Here is a 17,726-nt window from a genome sequence, read left to right as displayed (position 1 = left end):
CGTACTCACCACCTAGTGGCCAGTGTTAGTAATTACAGTCATACACACCGCCTAGTGGCCAGTGTTAATAATTACAGTCATACACACCGCCTAGTGGTCAGTGTTAGTAATTACCAGTCATATACACCACCTAGTGGCCAGTGTTAGTAATTACCAGTCATACACACCGCCTAGTGGCCAGTGTTAGTAATTACCAGACATACACCGCCTAGTGGCCAGTGTTAGTAATTACAGTCATACACACCGCCTAGTGGCCAGTGTTAATAATTACAGTCATACACACCGCCTCGTGGCCAGTGTGAGTAATTACAGTCATACACACCGCCTAGTGGCCAGTGTTAGTAATTACCAGTCATACACACCGCCTAGTGGCCAGTGTTAATAATTACAGTCATACACACCGCCAAGTGGCCAGTGTTAATAATTACAGTCATACACACCGCCTTGTGGCCAGTGTGAGTAATTACAGTCATACACACCGCCTAGTGGCCAGTGTTAGTAATTACAGTCATACACACCGCCTAGTGGCCAGTGTTAATAATTACAGTCATACACACCGCCTAGTGGCCAGTGTTAGTAATTACAGTCATACACACCGCCTAGTGGCCAGTGTTAATAATTACAATCATACACACCGCCTAGTGGCCAGTGTTAGTAATTACAGTCATACACACCGCCTAGTGGCCAGTGTTAGTAATTACCAGTCGTACTCACCACCTAGTGGCCAGTGTTAGTAATTATAGTCATACACACCGCCTAGTGGCCAGTGTTAATAATTACAGTCATACACACCGCCTACACGGTGGTGTAGTGGTTAGCGCTGTCGCCTCACAGCAAGAAGGTCCTGGGTTCGAGCCCCGGGGCCGGTGAGGGCCTTTCTGTGTGGAGTTTGCATGTTCTCCCCGTGTCCGCGTGGGTTTCCTCCGGGTGCTCCAGTTTCCCCCACAGTCCAAAGACATGCAGGTTAGGTTAACTGGTGACTCTAAATTGACCGTAGGTGTGAATGTGAGTGTGAAAGGTTGTCTGTGTCTATGTGTCAGCCCTGTGATGACCTGGCGACTTGTCCAGGGTGTACCCCGCGTTTCGCCCATGGTCAGCTGGGATAGGCTCCAGCTTGCCTGCGACCCTGTAGAAGGATAAAGCGGCTAGAGATAATGAGATGGGATGACACACCGCCTAGTGGCCAGTGTTAGTAATTACAGTCATGCACACCGCCTAGTGGCCAGTGTTAATAATTACAGTCATACACACCGCCTCGTGGCCAGTGTGAGTAATTACAGTCATACACACCGCCTAGTGGCCAGTGTTAGTAATTACCAGTCATACACACCGCCTAGTGGCAAGTGTTAATAATTACAGTCATACACACCGCCTAGTGGCCAGTGTTAGTAATTACAGTCATACACACTGCCTAGTGGCCAGTGTGAGTAATTACAATCATACACACCGCCTAGTGGCCAGTGTTAGTAATTACCAGTCATATACACCACCATAATGAGATGAGATGAGATACACCACCTAGTGGCCAGTGTTAGTAATTACAGTCATACACACCGCCTAGTGGCCAGTGTTAATAATTACAGTCATACACACTGCCTCGTGGCCAGTGTGAGTAATTACAGTCAGTGTTGGGCACGTTACTTTCAAAAAGTAATTAGTTATAGTTACTAGTTACTTTTCCCAAAAAGTAACTGAGTTAGTAACGGAGTTACTTTGTCATAAAAGTAACTAATTACCAGGGAAAGTAATTATTCCGTTACATTTTGTTCCCCCTCAAAAAAAAAATCAAATTCAATTAGTGTAATCATAATAAAAGTGAATGTTAAATGTGTTTAATGACTGAAATGGACACTTAACAGAACCAATTAGTAACGTTATCTACACTATATTAATAGTTTTGTGGGACAATGTGAGATAAGACATCTATCAAATGTAATATATTTTTGTAGTTATTAAAATTGTTACTAATTACTGGCCACTGACGAGGACAAACGCTTTGTTCCTCGACATAATGTGCATTGCACGTAAACACTCTTGCCTTTTATTTCAAGTAATGAAAAGTAATGGCTGTATTTCCAATGTGAAAGCGCAGTGCAGGGCTGACTGCTCGCCATCGCTGGCTCTTCCGATTGAAAGCGTGCGCAGTAGTGCAGTAGGCGTGGCCTACCTACATATGTTGTCCAAATCTACTCTGATTGGCTTACTGTGCCGTTGTCTTGTGTCTCCCCGCCCCACACTAAAGCAGAGTAAAGAAAGGCTGAACGAGCAGCGTGCCAGATGAGAACAGCTTTAATAAAGTAACGCATAGTATTTTATTGTAAGTAACGGGAACGGCGTTATAACGATGTAAAAAGTAATTAGTTAGATTACTCGTTACTAAAAAAAGTAACGCCGTTAGTAACGCCGTTTATTTCTAACGCCGTTATTCCCATCACTGATTACAGTCATACACACCGCCTAGTGGCCAGTGTTAGTAATTACCAGTCATACACGCCGTCTAGTGGCCAGTGTTAATAATTACAGTCATACACACCGCCTAGTGGCCAGTGTTAATAATTACAGTCATACACACCGCCTCGTGGCCAGTGTGAGTAATTACAGTCATACACACTGCCTAGTGGCCAGTGTTAGTAATTACCAGTCATACACACCGCCTAATGGCCAGTGTTAATAATTACAGTCATACACACCGCCTAGTGGCCAGTGTTAGTAATTACCAGTCATACATACCGCCTAGTGGCCAGTGTTAGTAATTACAGTCATACACACCCCCTCGTGGCCAGTGTTAGTAATTACAGTCATACACACCGCCTAGTGGCCAGTGTTAGTAATTACAGTCATACACACCGCCTAGTGGCCAGTGTTAATAATTACAGTCATACACACCACCTAGTGGCCAGTGTTAGTAATTACAGTCATACACACTGCCCAGTGGCCAGTGTTAGTAATTACAGTCATACACACCGCCTAGTGGCCAGTGTTAATAATTACAGTCATACACACCATCTAGTGGACAGTGTTAGTAATTACAGTCATACACACTGCCCAGTGGCCAGTGTTAGTAATTACAGTCATACACACCGCCTCGTGGCCAGTGTGAGTAATTACAGGCATACACACCGCCTAGTGGTCAGTGTTAGTAATTACCAGTCATACACCGCCTAGTGGCCAGTGTTAGTAATTACCAGTCATACACACTGCCTAGTGGCCAGTGTTAGTAATTACAGTCATAAACACCGCCTAGTGGCCAGTGTTAGTAATTACAGTCATACACACCCCCTCGTGGCCAGTGTTAGTAATTACAGTCATACACACAGCCTACTGGTCAGTGTTAGTAATTACAAGTCATACACACTGCCTAGTGGTCAGTGTTAGTAATTACAAGTCATACACACTGCCCAGTGGTCAGTGTTAGAAATTACCAGTCATACACACTGCCTCGTGGCCAGTTAGGAATTACCAGTCATACACCGCCTAGTGGCGGCACGGTGGTGTAGTGGTTAGCGCTGTCGCCTCACAGCAAGAAGGTCCTGGGTTCGAGCCCCGGGGCCGGCGAGGGCCTTTCTGTGCGGAGTTTGCATGTTCTCCCCGTGTCCGCGTGGGTTTCCTCCGGGTGCTCCGGTTTCCCCCACAGTCCAAAGACATGCAGGTTAGGTTAACTGGTGACTCTAAATTGACCGTAGGTGTGAACGGGAGTGTGAATGGTTGTCTGTGTCTATGTGTCAGCCCTGTGATGACCTGGCGACTTGTCCAGGGTGTATCCCGCCTTTCGCCCATAGTCAGCTGGGATAGGCTCCAGCTTGCCTGCGACCCTGTAGAAGGATAAAGCGGCTAGAGATAATGAGATGAGATGAGATGAGACACCGCCTAGTGGCCAGTGTTAGTAATTACCAGTCATATACACCGCCTAGTGGCCAGTGTTAGTAATTACGAGTCATACACACTGCCTCAGGGCGGCACGGTGGTGTAGTGGTTAGTGCTGTCGCTTCACAGCAAGAAGGTCCGTGTTCGAGCCCCGTGGCCGGCGAGGGCCTTTCTGTGCGGAGTTTGCATGTTCTCCCCCTGTCCGTGTGGGTTTCCTCTGGGTGCTCTGGTTTCCCCCACAGTCCAAAGACATGCAGGTTAGGTTAACTGGTGACTCTAAATTGACTGTAGGTGTGAATGTGAGTGTGAATGCTTGTCTGTGTCTATGTGTCAGCCCTGTGATGACCTGGCGACTTGTCCAGGGTGTACCCCGCCTTTCGCCCATAGTCAGCTGGGATAGGCTCCAGCTTGCCTGTGACCCTGTAGAACAGGATAAAGTGGCTAGAGATGATATGAGATGAGATGAGATGAGATGAGATGAGACACACCGCCTAGTGGCCAGTGTTCGTAATTACCAGTCATACACACCGCCTAGTGGCCAGTGCTAGCCAAGAAAGAAATAAAGCAAAAGCGGCTGGCTATGATATAAGAAGATTCTACAACCCAGAAACAGATGGGAGCTCCGTTTTTAATCAGTGCCTAAATCTATGTATTAGATTTAACCAAGTATTGTGTGTGAGATGCATTTTATGATCTGTGGCAGTAACTCAAGAAATCCTCCAGCATCTCTCTGTGTTGCTCCTCACCCTGCTGCCCTGAAGAGACGACACCATTTCAGCACCTCTGTTTTGGACCGCCACATGTAGCGTGGTCACTGGTTGGAGCCTGAGAACTACACACACAGCTGACTCCACTCAAGTGATGCCACTCTCTGCTCTCCTTCAGCAGCAAGGGGAGTACAAATCAGTGCTGCAACCAAAGAGGTCAGTGCTCTCTGAGATCCAAAAGCTTGCTGATTGCTCTCTCCCCTCTATCTCCAGGCAACAAGGCCTACAATGAAGACGATGACAAAGAAACACCTTTTTACATGAGAGCTGCCGCTGCAAATCCTGACCCGCTGCAGGTTCTCGACTTGTCACGCTGCTGCTGAATTCCATCGGTGGACATACAGTGGTGCTTGACAGTTTGTGAACCCTTTAGAATTTTCTATATTTCACACAAGTCCTAAAAGTAGGTAAAGAGAACCCAGTTAAACAAATGAGACAAAAATATTATACTTGGTCATTTATTTATTGAGGAAAATGAACACCTCTCCACACAGGCCCTGTTGATGATGAGTGGCTGGATGTCAGTTTTGTTTTTCCTAAAGTCAATAACCAGCTCCTTTATTTTGGTGGTGTTGAGGAGCAGATTGTTGACTTTGCACCACTCTGACAGCCGCTCCACCTCGTCCCTGTATGCTAGCCTTGAACTTTAATTTTATTGATTTATTTTATTTTATAAGTTTTATATTGGCGGCACGGTGGTGTAGTGGTTAGCGCTGGCGCCTCACAGAAAGAAGGTCCAGGTTCGAGCCCCGTGGCCGGCGAGGGCCTTTCTGTGCGGAGTTTGCATGTTCTCCCCATGTCTGCGTGGGTTTCCTCTGGGTGCTCCGGTTTCCCCCACAGTCCAAAGACATGCAGGTTAGGTTAACTGGTGACTCTAAATTGACCGTAGGTGTGAATGTGAGTGTGAATGGTTGTCTGTGTCTATGTGTCAGCCCTGTGATGACCTGGCGACTTGTCCAGGGTGTACCCCGCCTTTCGCCTGTAGTCAGCTGGGATAGGCTCCAGCTTGCCTGCGACCCTGTAGAACAGGATAAAGCGGCTAGAGATAATGAGATGAGATTTCGAATAAAATTTCCAGTGGAGGTTATATCTGGTACAATTAAGAATACAAGTGCATTGTTTTCCTTACGTTTGAAGATTCATTGCGCTTTAAACCCTGAGGTAAGTTAAAATAAAGCTGTGAAGTCGAATCCCAAATGGGTGTCCATTGTTCAAGTCCACTACATTCAGTATGAGAGAATGCTTTTCAAAACTCTCCTGGGGGAGAAAAGTGTGTGAAAGACATTTTCAGTTGGCCGAGGGTCTGATGCGTGGCTGAAACGATAAAAACAGTGGATCCCAATTAATTGCAAACCATTTCAGATTTATACAATTAAAGAGTTTTTGAATTGTTGATATTGTTCTATCAGTTACTGTAGGTTATGGGATTCATGTGTCAGGCCTGAGAGAGCTCAGAGTGAAAAATCTGAAATAATACTCATCTTGAATTTTAATATAATAACAATGAAAGGGAAGTCTTGAATCAGATTTTGAGCTGAAAAATCTCCTGCCTAAATATTGTATACATACAGAGACCCACAGAAAATAACACAAATGATGCTTTAGAAGAATGTTTATCATTTCTTAAAATAGTCACAGTGAATGAAAGTATCTCAGCTCAAAATATCCTCCACCATCTAAGATATCTAAGCAGCTCAAGATATCCTCCACCATCTCTCTGTGTCACTCCATGCCCTGCTGCCATGATGGTGCTGAAGAGACAGCACCACTTCAGCACCTCTGCTTTGGACCACCACAGCCAGCATGGTTATGGGGTGGAGCCTGCCAACTACACACAGCTGACTCCACTGAAGTGGTACCACTCTCTGCCCTCCTTGAGCAGCCAGAGGAGTATTAATACGTGGCACCAACCTACAGGTCAGTGCTGTCTGAGCTGCAAAAGCTCTCTGATTCCTCTTTCTTCTTTGTCTCCAGCTGACGATGCCAATAATGAGGATGACGATGAGGAAACAACACTGCCCATGAGAGCCCCCATGCCTCGAATCTAATGTCACTATTTGTGATTAACAATGATATGATCGTTCACTCCATGTTAATTTGTAGCAATTGGATGGTATTTATATGCCCCACTTGATAAGTTAATTATTGTGGTACTGCTTTTAAGCCATATGTAATGAAAGAATGATACTTTCAAACACAGTAAATAACTATTTGTAATGATTTGACTTGTGTGCAGTCCCCTTCTTCATATTGTTAGTCATTGTTGGAAATAGCCTTTAAAAATAAGATATCCATTTATATTATATAATAGTGGCAACAGTATGATCATGCCTGGGCTACTTTCCAAGCTGCCAGATTGGTAAAGTAAAAGGAAAGAAAAGCCCAGCCAGGTACCTATGACCCAAGTGCAAAAAACCTGGCTGGCGAGTATATCGGTTTGGATGGAAGTTTTATTTTGTTATGATTATTATGAGCGGGCGGCACGGTGGTGTAGTGGTTAGCGCTGTCGCCTCACAGCAAGAAGGTCCTGGGTTCGAGCCCCGGGGCCGGCGAGGGCCTTTCTCTCACACCCTACTAAAAAAGTTCTCAATGAGTGTTGGGAGTATAGTAGATCCCAGATTTGTAGCTTTGGATGGGATGGCAATAAATTAGCAAATCAATTGGGAATAGATAATATCATTTGTAGTAAGACTGTGCCCCTGGTAACAACTCCACCTTGGTTGTTTTGCTCCCCTACAGTGATCATGGAAACCAAAGAGAGAGCTAAATCTGGAGGAGTGTATCAGAATGTAGAGCAATATTTAGGAAGTAGGTACTATAATACAACACAGGTTTATACAGATGCATCTAAAGATTCAGAGGGTAAAACAGGTATTGCAGTTTACAACCCCGATTCCAAAAAAGTTGGGACAAAGTACAAATTGTAAATAAAAACGGAATGCAATGATGTGGAAGTTTCAAAATTCCATATTTTATTCGGAATAGAACATAGATGACATATCAAATGTTTAAACTGAGAAAATGTATCATTTAAAGAGAAAAATTAGGTGATTTTAAATTTCATGACAACACCACATCTCAAAAAAGTTGGGACAAGGCCATGTTTCCCACTGTGAGACATCCCCTTTTCTCTTTACAACAGTCTGTAAACGTCTGGGGACTGAGGAGACAAGTTGCTCAAGTTTAGGGATAGGAATGTTAACCCATTCTTGTCTAATGTAGGATTCTAGTTGCTCAACTGTCTTAGGTCTTTTTTGTTGTATCTTCCATTTTATGATGCGCCAAATGTTTTCTATGGGTGAAAGATCTGGACTGCAGGCTGGCCAGTTCAGTACCCGGACCCTTCTTCTACGCAGCCATGATGCTGTAATTGATGCAGTATGTGGTTTGGCATTGTCATGTTGGAAAATGCAAGGTCTTCCCTGAAAGAGACGTCGTCTGGATGGGAGCATATGTTGCTCTAGAACCTGGATATACCTTTCAGCATTGATGGTGCCTTTCCAGATGTGTAAGCTGCCCATGCCACACGCACTAATGCAACCCCATACCATCAGAGATGCAGGCTTCTGAACTGAGCGCTGACAACAACTTGGGTCGTCCTTCTCCTCTTTAGTCCGAATGACACGGCGTCCCTGATTTCCATAAAGAACTTCAAATTTTGATTCGTCTGACCACAGAACAGTTTTCCACTTTGCCACAGTCCATTTTAAATGAGCCTTGGCCCAGAGAAGACGTCTGCGCCTCTGGATCGTGTTTAGATACGGCTTCTTCTTTGAACTATAGAGTTTTAGCTGGCAACGGCGGATGGCACGGTGAATTGTGTTCACAGATAATGTTCTCTGGAAATATTCCTGAGCCCATTTTGTGATTTCCAATACAGAAGCATGCCTGTATGTGATGCAGTGCCGTCTAAGGGCCCGAAGATCACGGGCACCCAGTATGGTTTTCCGGCCTTGACCCTTACGCACAGAGATTCTTCCAGATTCTCTGAATCTTTTGATGATATTATGCACTGTAGATGATGATATGTTCAAACTCTTTGCAATTTTACACTGTCGAACTCCTTTCTGATATTGCTCCACTATTTGTCGGCGCAGAATTAGGGGGATTGGTGATCCTCTTCCCATCTTTACTTCTGAGAGCCGCTGCCACTCCAAGATGCTCTTTTTATACCCAGTCATGTTAATGACCTATTGCCAATTGACCTAATGAGTTGCAATTTGACCCTCCAGCTATTCCTTTTTTGTACCTTTAACTTTTCCAGCCTCTTATTGCCCCTGTCCCAACTTTTTTGAGATGTGTTGCTGTCATGAAATTTCAAATGAGCCAATATTTGGCATGAAATTTCAAAATGTCTCACTTTCGACATTTGATATGTTGTCTATGTTCTATTGTGAATACAATATCAGTTTTTGAAATTTGTAAATTATTGCATTCCATTTTTATTTACAGTTTGTACTTTGTCCCAACTTTTTTGGAATCGGGGTTGTATATCCCTGATTACAAAATCTCTATTAAAAAAAGACCATCAGATCATCTGTCCATATTTGCAGCTGAAATGACTGCCATTATTATTGCATTACAGTGGATAGAAGCTGCCCCCTAAAGCAGTTATTTGTTCTGATTCTATGTCATCTCTCGCATCCATTCAAAATGGAGAATCATCATGCTGACAGGACTTCTCATCTCATCTCATTATCTCTAGCCGCTTTATCCTGTTCTACAGGGTCGCAGGCAAGCTGGATCCTATCCCAGCTGACTACGGGCAAAAGGCGGGGTACACCCTGGACAAGTCGCCAGGTCATCACAGGGCTGACACATAGACACAGACAACCATTCACACTCACACCTACGGTCAATTTAGAGTCACCAGTTAACCTAACCTGCATGTCTTTGGACTGTGGGGGAAACCGGAGCACCCAGAGGAAACCCACACAGACATGGGGAGAACATGCAAACTCCGCACAGAAAGGCCCTCGCCGGCCACGGGGCTCGAACCCGGACCTTCTTGCTGTGAGGCGACAGCGCTAACCACTACACCACCGTGCCGCCCCCCAAGAGGACTTATTGAATGAAATTAATAATATCTTACTTGCAATCAGTCAACAGGGAATATCAATCCAGTTTGTATGGGTTTTAGCCCATAAAGGAGTTGGTGGTAATGAGGAAGCAGACAAGCTGGCAAAAGAGGCAACCAAAGAAGAGGAGGTTTAGTTAAGTATTCCACTCAGTAGATCAGAAGTTAAGGTACGCATTAAACATAAAGTTAACATCATATGGCAAGATGAATGGGATAAGGAGAAGAAAAGTAGACACTGATATAATATACAAAAAGATATTTCAAGTAGCAAACCTAGTTACCCAAACACACAGGAGGAGGTTTGGTTTACAAGACCGAGAATAGGCCATACTGGATTAAATAACAGTTTATACGTTATAAACAAACATCTATCTGGAAAATGTGAACTTTGTGGTGTGAGAGAGGATGTAGATCATGTTCTTTTAAGGTGCTTAAAATTCTACAGACAAAGTGAAAAACTGAAGAGGGAAGTGAACGCAGTTAAGAAAGCTTTTCCTTTAGACACCTTATTAGGTGAGCCTAGATTAGGAAACATCACTCGTGTTATGATAACATTTATCAAAGAAACAAACTTAGCAGGGACGGCATGGTGGTGTAGTGGTTAGCGCTGTCGCCTCACAGCAAGAAGGTCTGGGTTCGAGCCCCGTGGCCGGCGAGGGCCTTTCTGTGCGGAGTTTGCATGTTCTCCTCGTGTCCGCGTGGGTTTCCTCCGGGTGCTCCGGTTTCCCCCACAGTCCAAAGACATGCAGGTTAGGTTAACTGGTGACTCTAAATTGACTGTAGGTGTGAGTGTGAATGGTTGTCTGTGTCTATGTGTCAGCCCTGTGATGACCTGGCGACTTGTCCAGGGTGTACCCCGCCTTTCGCCCGTAGTCAGCTGTGATAGGCTCCAGCTTGCCTGCGACCCTGTAGAACAGGATAAAGCGGCTAGATGAGATGAGATTATTATTTTCCTTTGAAATGACATCCATTTGATTGCACCTCAGTCCAGTAAATGGCGGTAAAACACTTTGCCTGTAAACTGCCATAAAACCTGACAGCAGAAGAAGAAGAAGCGACATGGCCGGGATCTCGTTTCAGTCGGTATTTGCTACGCCACTCCAGACCAGGTGGTGGCGGTAAAGCGTCTTGTTGCTGCTTCTCCAACAGCCAGAAAACATTGGAGAAGAAAAGGTCTGTATGTTTCTTGCTGGAACATATTAACATAATATTACATTAAATATTTCGAATAAAATTTCCATTGTAGGTTATATCTGATACAGTTAAAAATACAGGTTCATTATTTTGCCTATGTTTGAAGATTCGTTGTGCTTTAAACCCTGAGGTAAGCTACAATAAAGCTGTGAGGCCGAGTGTGTTTAACCTGTTTGTGATTATCTCATTATCTCTAGTCGCTTTATCCTGTTCTACAGGGTCGCAGGCAAGCTGGAGCCTATTGAAATAATATTTTGTTCAAAATCACTCTTCACGAGTTGTCTGCACTAATTAAGATAAAAACAATGCACATACATTTAGTTAACTAACCTAGTTTTTTGGAGTTTTTTTTTGTTTATCTTTTTAAGAATAAAAAGCATTAATGTTGAGGTTTAAAAGCTCATGAATGGTTATACATAACATAATCCTCTTGCTTTTATTTTTATCGAAATATCAAACACGTTGTTGTTAATGGTATTAATAATAATAATAATAATAATAATAATATTTTTTAGAGCTGTTATAATGAGTTCAGCAGGAGACAGACAGTGCTCCTCCAGGACGTCTCAGGCTCCTGATCCCTCACAGGTAAAGCTCAAGAATGATTTGTGTTGTAAAAACAAAAAATAACAGTATGATGTTAAAGGGCACATCTTGGGTAAATTCAGGAGCAAGATCAATGTCTCATCTCATCTCATCATCTCTAGCTGCTTTATCCTTCTACAGGGTCGCAGGCAAGCTGGAGCCTATCCCAGCTGACTATGGGCGAAAGGCGGGGTACACCCTGGACAAGTCGCCAGGTCATCACAGGGCTGACACATAGACACAGACAACCATTCACACTCACACCTACGGTCAATTTAGAGTCACCAGTTAACCTAACCTGCATGTCTTTGGACTGTGGGGGAAACCGGAGCACCCGGAGGAAACCCACGCAGACACGGGGAGAACATGCAAACTCCACACAGAAAGGCCCTCGCCGCCCCCGGGGCTCGAACCCAGGACCTTCTTGCTGTGAGGCGACAGCGCTAACCACTACACCACCGTGCCGCCGTAAGATCAATGTAATTCTCCTATTTTATATTAAACTTTGGTCAAATATCTGTCACATTTTGTGCTATTTATTTTACTGTGCGCAATACCAGAAAAATTCAGTTGAAATCAAACCATTTGAGGCAAATTGGTCCGCTTCTGAAAAAACTTGGCATTTGGATTTCCCGGCAAACATTGATTTTCGTGACATCACGTGCGAGACGCCTCCCTCTGAATCCTACGTCAGCGCTGGTTTGTTTATGAGAAAACGACCTGGTGGTTTTCTGCAAATTTCTTCAATGTTATCGTGTAATTATTAAAATGGTTAACAGATGTATCGTAGGAGGGTGTAGCAACACCAATCTTGATGGGATTAGTACTCATCGTTTTCCAAAAGACCGGACAGTGAGAGAGAAATGGGAGCACTTCGTGCGAGGCACCCGGAAAAACTGGCAATATGCAACAGCATCATATGCAGGGCTCGCTTCATAAAGCCCAACGACTTTGAGAACTATTTGCAGTGGGAAATGGGCTTCAAGAAGCAACTTGATCTGAAAAAAGACGCAGTTCCATCTGTTAGAATGCCCAAAGCAACACTGTCTCCATTTGTGTCAGCGTCACCAAAGGAGGCAGCCGTGTTCATCTCTTCTGACAGAAGGCGAAGTGCTGCATCCACTGAGGCTCTTGAAGCCGAGGACCAAGCAGAGCCGAGAAAAAGACCAAGAAAATCGGCAGTTCACAAGTTGACTCTTGCCAGGGTAAGAAATAAGAGAGACTATAGGGTCATTCCATGCCAAATCAACAAATATCTGACAAATTTATGCTCAACCATCTCAGATTTTAATGAAATTTGGAGGGCTCAGAGATACTATTAAAAGAAGTTAATCCCCAAAATTTGAGCTTCCTGTCTCCAACGGTTTCAGAGATACAGGCATTTGAATTTTTCAATTTTTTTGCATTTTGCTCAAAACACTATACTATACACTATATTTCAAAGTGTAATATAATCTTTATTATGCAAGATAGAAACCTAAAATTTTGCACAGAGAGACTCAGTGTCTTGTACTACAAGCTTCAACTTAGAATTTCAGTGGTCATTGTATATTAGATGGTGATTTTAACAAGGAAATTAAAAAGACAAATTTGCATTTTTTGCATTTTTAATTAATTCTGGAAGCTTGCCTGTGGCAGTAATGCTTAAACTATGAATGTTATTCAAATCTACACAGAAATATCTACCAATTTCAGTTTTACCAAGTCTCCACTATTCCTAGTTTGTCTGTAATAGGGTTTTGAAATTCGCCGATTTCTAAAACATGCCATTTTCAGTAACATGGATTCCAATGTGGGATAGCAGTTAGGAACTTGTAAATTTTTTTCAGTAATCTCCTAGACCCATATTTTATATTTCCAAGTTTTTGTTCTGTGTCAAGTATTTCTGAGCTACAGGTGTTTAAAAAAATCCATTTTTTTCCAAATTCGAATTTTTGATATTTCCATTTTATTGATGATTAAGGACTGATAAATACAACTAAATGATTTGTATAGATAAGGAAACATTTTACTTGTGTGCATGTCACAGAAATATGGTTTTAAAAATATCATTTTGAAATAAGCTAAATAATATATGAACATTTCACATTTTTCAGTTAAAAAAAAAATATATATATATATATATATATATATATATATATATATAAACTAAAGAAGTCAGTCATTTTTCATATAAATCACTTAACTTACAATTTCTGTTGTATGTTAGTTTATGGCAGTCAAAATCTTTCTTTAGTCCAATTCCTATAGAACAGGGAGGAAGTTCAGCCATTTCTAGATGTCTAAGAACAAACTCATTTATACTGATCTCAAATTGAAAGCAACTACAATTAAATTCCCTAGTCAACTATTCAAAATATCCAATCCTTGCAAAGAAACCCATTCAGTTAATAACACTGGTAAATTTTCTCAGTGCTCTGTATTACAATGTATTTAATATAATCCAAGCAATATAATGTTATCTGAACAAGTATGCAGTTTACAGACTCTAAAACTATAAGATATGAGCCACCTGTTCTGGTATCAAAGGTCACCTATTGTGCTGTGTTGATATTGATAAGCCTGGCTGTTGACTGGTACACAATAGCTGGTCATTGATTGCTAATGTTACACAGTCTTAGATTAAAATCAATTTACAAATAATTAATACTGAGCATTAATTTAAATTTTATTTAAAATTGAGGAAGAAACATGTCTCCTAACCTACTTGAGCCTTATTGAAGCATTTATTAACCCTCAAATATCAGTTATATGAAAATATATCAAAAATTCGAATTTGGTGAAAATGGATTTTTTAAACTCCTGTAGTTTAAAAATACTTGAGAGACACAGAACAAAAATTTGGAAATATAAAATATGGGTCTTGGGGATTACTGAAAAAAATGTACAAGTTCCTAACTGCTATCCCACATTGGATTTCTTGCGACTGAAAATGGAATGTTTTAGAAATTGGCGAATTTCAAAACCCAATTACAGACAAACTAGGAATAGTGGAGACTTGGTAAAACTGAAATTGGTAGATATTTCTGTGTAGATTTGAATAACATTCTTAGTTTAAGCATTACTGCCACAGGCAAGCTTCCAGAATGAGTTAAAAATGCAAAAACTGCAAATTTGTCTTTTTAATTTCCTTGTTAAAATCACCATCTAATATACAATGACCATTGAAATTCTAAGTTGAAGCTTGTACTACAAGACATTGAGTCTCTCTGTGCAAAATTTTAGGTTTCTCTTGCATAATAAAGATTATATTGCACTTTGAAATATGTATGTTTTGAGCAAAAAACAAAAAAATCGAAAAATTAAAATGCCTGTATCTCTGAAACTATTGGTGATAGGAAGCTCAAGTTTTGGGGATTAACTTCTTTTAATAGTATCTCTGAGCCCTCCAAATTTCATTGAAATCTGAGATGGTTGAGCATAACCTCTTGTTGATTTGGCATGGAATGACCCTATACTCTAAATTAGGTGTTCCTGTGTATGTCTCTCAGCCTGCTGGCAGATCCGCACGTGACGTCATGAATCTGGATCAATATGGCTCTAGACTCCCTTGGGATTTTTAGACGCGTTTTGTTATTTTGTTTTTTCCTGCTGTAGACAGATGGCCTTGTGCAAAATTACCCTTCTGGATGAGTGTGTAAAGGGACATACTTTCATATTAAAAAAAACACTAAATTGGTCCAGGATATGCCCTTTAAAGCTTGACCAATGTTTGTATTTTGCTGCCTCGCTTCACTGCCAGCCTACAAGCTGTCCTGCTAATCACACAGAACCTAATAATGCATAAGGCCCTGCTCACACTACAGCTTGCAACGGGTTTGCGAATACTTGGCGATGAAAAATTGGTAGCATTGCTGCCAATCATGCGATGCAAGGCAAATGTTCTTCAAGTTTCGCGAGTTGTATTTTGGTGTGTCTCCGCTTCGTGAGTGGCCAAAAATGTCGCAAAAAATGCCAGTGCCTGCATTAAAATTTGGTAGCGATGTTTTCTTCAGCAAACTAAATGGCATAGCCTAACCTTCCCCGAGACTTAAAAAGTGCATTTGGGGATCGTTCGGAGGCCATTGTGCGCGCCCTTTGGACCAAATTATTATGGGAAACACCTGATGCTGATTTGAGCATAATCGGCACAAGCATATGAGGATGTCGTTTCCAAAGAGACTTTGTGAAGTATTTTTTCAGGTATGCGGAGTTAGATGGATGTAAGTGCAGGATGCGTGTTCATCAGCAGGTGTGATATTCACAAAAGCAAAATGTGAGGCAAGGTTAGAGCAACAAAACACAAATGAAACCAAAACAGAAAGCAGAGTATTTAACCAGAGTCTTAATCACAGCTAGAAACAAACATGACGGTGATGTTAATACTTCGCAAAGTCTCTGTGAAAACAGCATCCTTATATGCACATGCTGATTTGCACTCAAATCAGTATCAGGTGTTTCTCATGACAACTGGGTCACACGATCGCGCACAATGCACTCCGTGAGTGTGCATGGCTACTCGAGCTACACCAGACTCAAGTGCACGAAGGCGTGACAGTCAAGTGTCCACCGACCACAACTTTTAGTTCACCTGTACATCGTCAAACCAAAATGCCTCATTTTCATCTATAACTCATTGCAAAGCATTGCGAGCTGTAGTGTGACCGTAGCTTAATGAGAGGAAATCTGAAGTCTTTTCTGAATAAGTGTTATTCTTGTTTGATCTTTAGCTGTATGAAGACGTGAAAATCGAGATTTCAGATGGAGGGACATCTGAAGTGTCAGGAATCTGTGTGAAGAAAGAAGAGACACTGGAGCTGAACATCTACAACCATGGAAACAACTTTGAGAACCCACCTGAAGTTCTCTCAATTAAAGAGGAAGATCCTGACAATAAAGACTACCTCTGTACGAGATCAGGAGCTCAGTAACACTCTCACTGATTATTCTACCTGACACAGTATCTAGTGCACTGAAAGTATTATAGTGGGTTATTTGGGATGTAGCCTCTGTTTCAGATAATTTAATCACCAAATTACGACTAAATTAACTCGCATGGTTTTTATGTTTATACAGAGTTTAATATCATACATAAGCATGAGGAAAACAAAAATTTTTTAAATGCATACATTTAAATAGTGACCCCACATTCGCTCCAGAATAACACTTGTTTCAAGCTCCATGGATGTGATTCTTTACAATATATGGCTAAAGTTTGTGCACCCCTGACCATCACACCCATGTGTGGTTCTTCTCCAAACTGTTATTACAAAGTTGGAAGCACACAATTGAATGTCTTTGCATGCTGTTGCTTTACAAATTCTCTTCACTGGAACTAAGAAGTCAGAACCTGTTCCAGCATGACAGTGTCCCTGTACACAAAGCAAGTTCCATGAAGACATGGTGTGTTAAGGTTGGAGTGGAAGAACTCTAGTGTCCTGCATAGAACCCTGACCTCGAACCCACGGAACACCTTTGGGATGATGTGAAACACCAACTGAACCCCAGGCCGCCTCACCCAACATTAGTGCCTGACCTCATGAATGCTTGAGTGGAAAGTGCACCCAGAATAGTGGAGCTTAGTTGAAGAGCAAAGAGGATTGAATCTGGAATGAGATGCTCAACAAGCATTTATGGGTCTGATGGTCAGGTATCCATATATCTGTATACAGATTTAGGGGAAAACCGGTGGTGCATCTTCATGGCCTCATAGGTCCAGGGTTGTGGATTTGATCCTGAGCTCAGGTTATTGTCTGTGTTGAGATTTGCACATTCTCCCCATGTCTGTGTAGGTTTCCTCTGGGGCCACTGGTTTTCTTCAGATATGGGCAAATAGGCTATGCTTAAATTACCACTAGGTGTGAACAAGTTTGTTCATGTGTGGGTGCATGATGCTCTGCAGTGGACTGGCGTGAGTGTATTCCGGTTTACTCCTGAAGTGGGTGTTGGCAATACATTTAAATAAAATTAACTTTAAATTCTACGAAAATGCCACTGGAAAAATGTGTAGCTCCAGAAATGGCAGCAGTGTCAGCATGCTCAAATAGGGAAACGAGTGGTGTGGTGTTTATGCCCCGCTGACGAAAGGCCCGAAGGGGCATTATGTCGTGGTGATTTCCTTCCATCCCTGTGTCCCTCCCTCCATCCTGGGAAGGGTGCTCATCTCATCTCATTATCTCTAGCTGCTTTATCCTGTTCTACAGGGTCGCAGGCAAGCTGGAGCCTATCCCAGCTGACTACGGGCGAAAGGTGGGGTA

General features: G+C 42.4%; 1 protein-coding gene across 1 annotated transcript in view; it reads left to right on the top strand.

Moving 5' to 3' along the window:
- Positions 1-10,944: 10,944 nt before the first annotated feature.
- Positions 10,945-17,726, top strand: part of LOC132890962 (zinc finger protein 260-like) — a 77,200-nt gene continuing 70,418 nt past the window's right edge. The window contains exons 1-3 of the mRNA XM_060928374.1: positions 10,945-11,035; positions 11,421-11,493; positions 16,200-16,377. Coding sequence (XP_060784357.1) covers positions 11,431-11,493; positions 16,200-16,377 — 241 coding nt within the window. The 5' untranslated portion in view covers positions 10,945-11,035; positions 11,421-11,430. The remainder of the gene's footprint in view (positions 11,036-11,420; positions 11,494-16,199; positions 16,378-17,726) is intronic.

The sequence above is a fragment of the Neoarius graeffei genome, chromosome 8 (genome assembly GCF_027579695.1).
Source record: "Neoarius graeffei isolate fNeoGra1 chromosome 8, fNeoGra1.pri, whole genome shotgun sequence".
Lineage (NCBI taxonomy): Eukaryota > Metazoa > Chordata > Actinopteri > Siluriformes > Ariidae > Neoarius > Neoarius graeffei.
The sequence above is the reverse complement of the archived record's forward strand: the minus strand, read 5'-3'. Positions and strand labels throughout refer to the sequence as shown.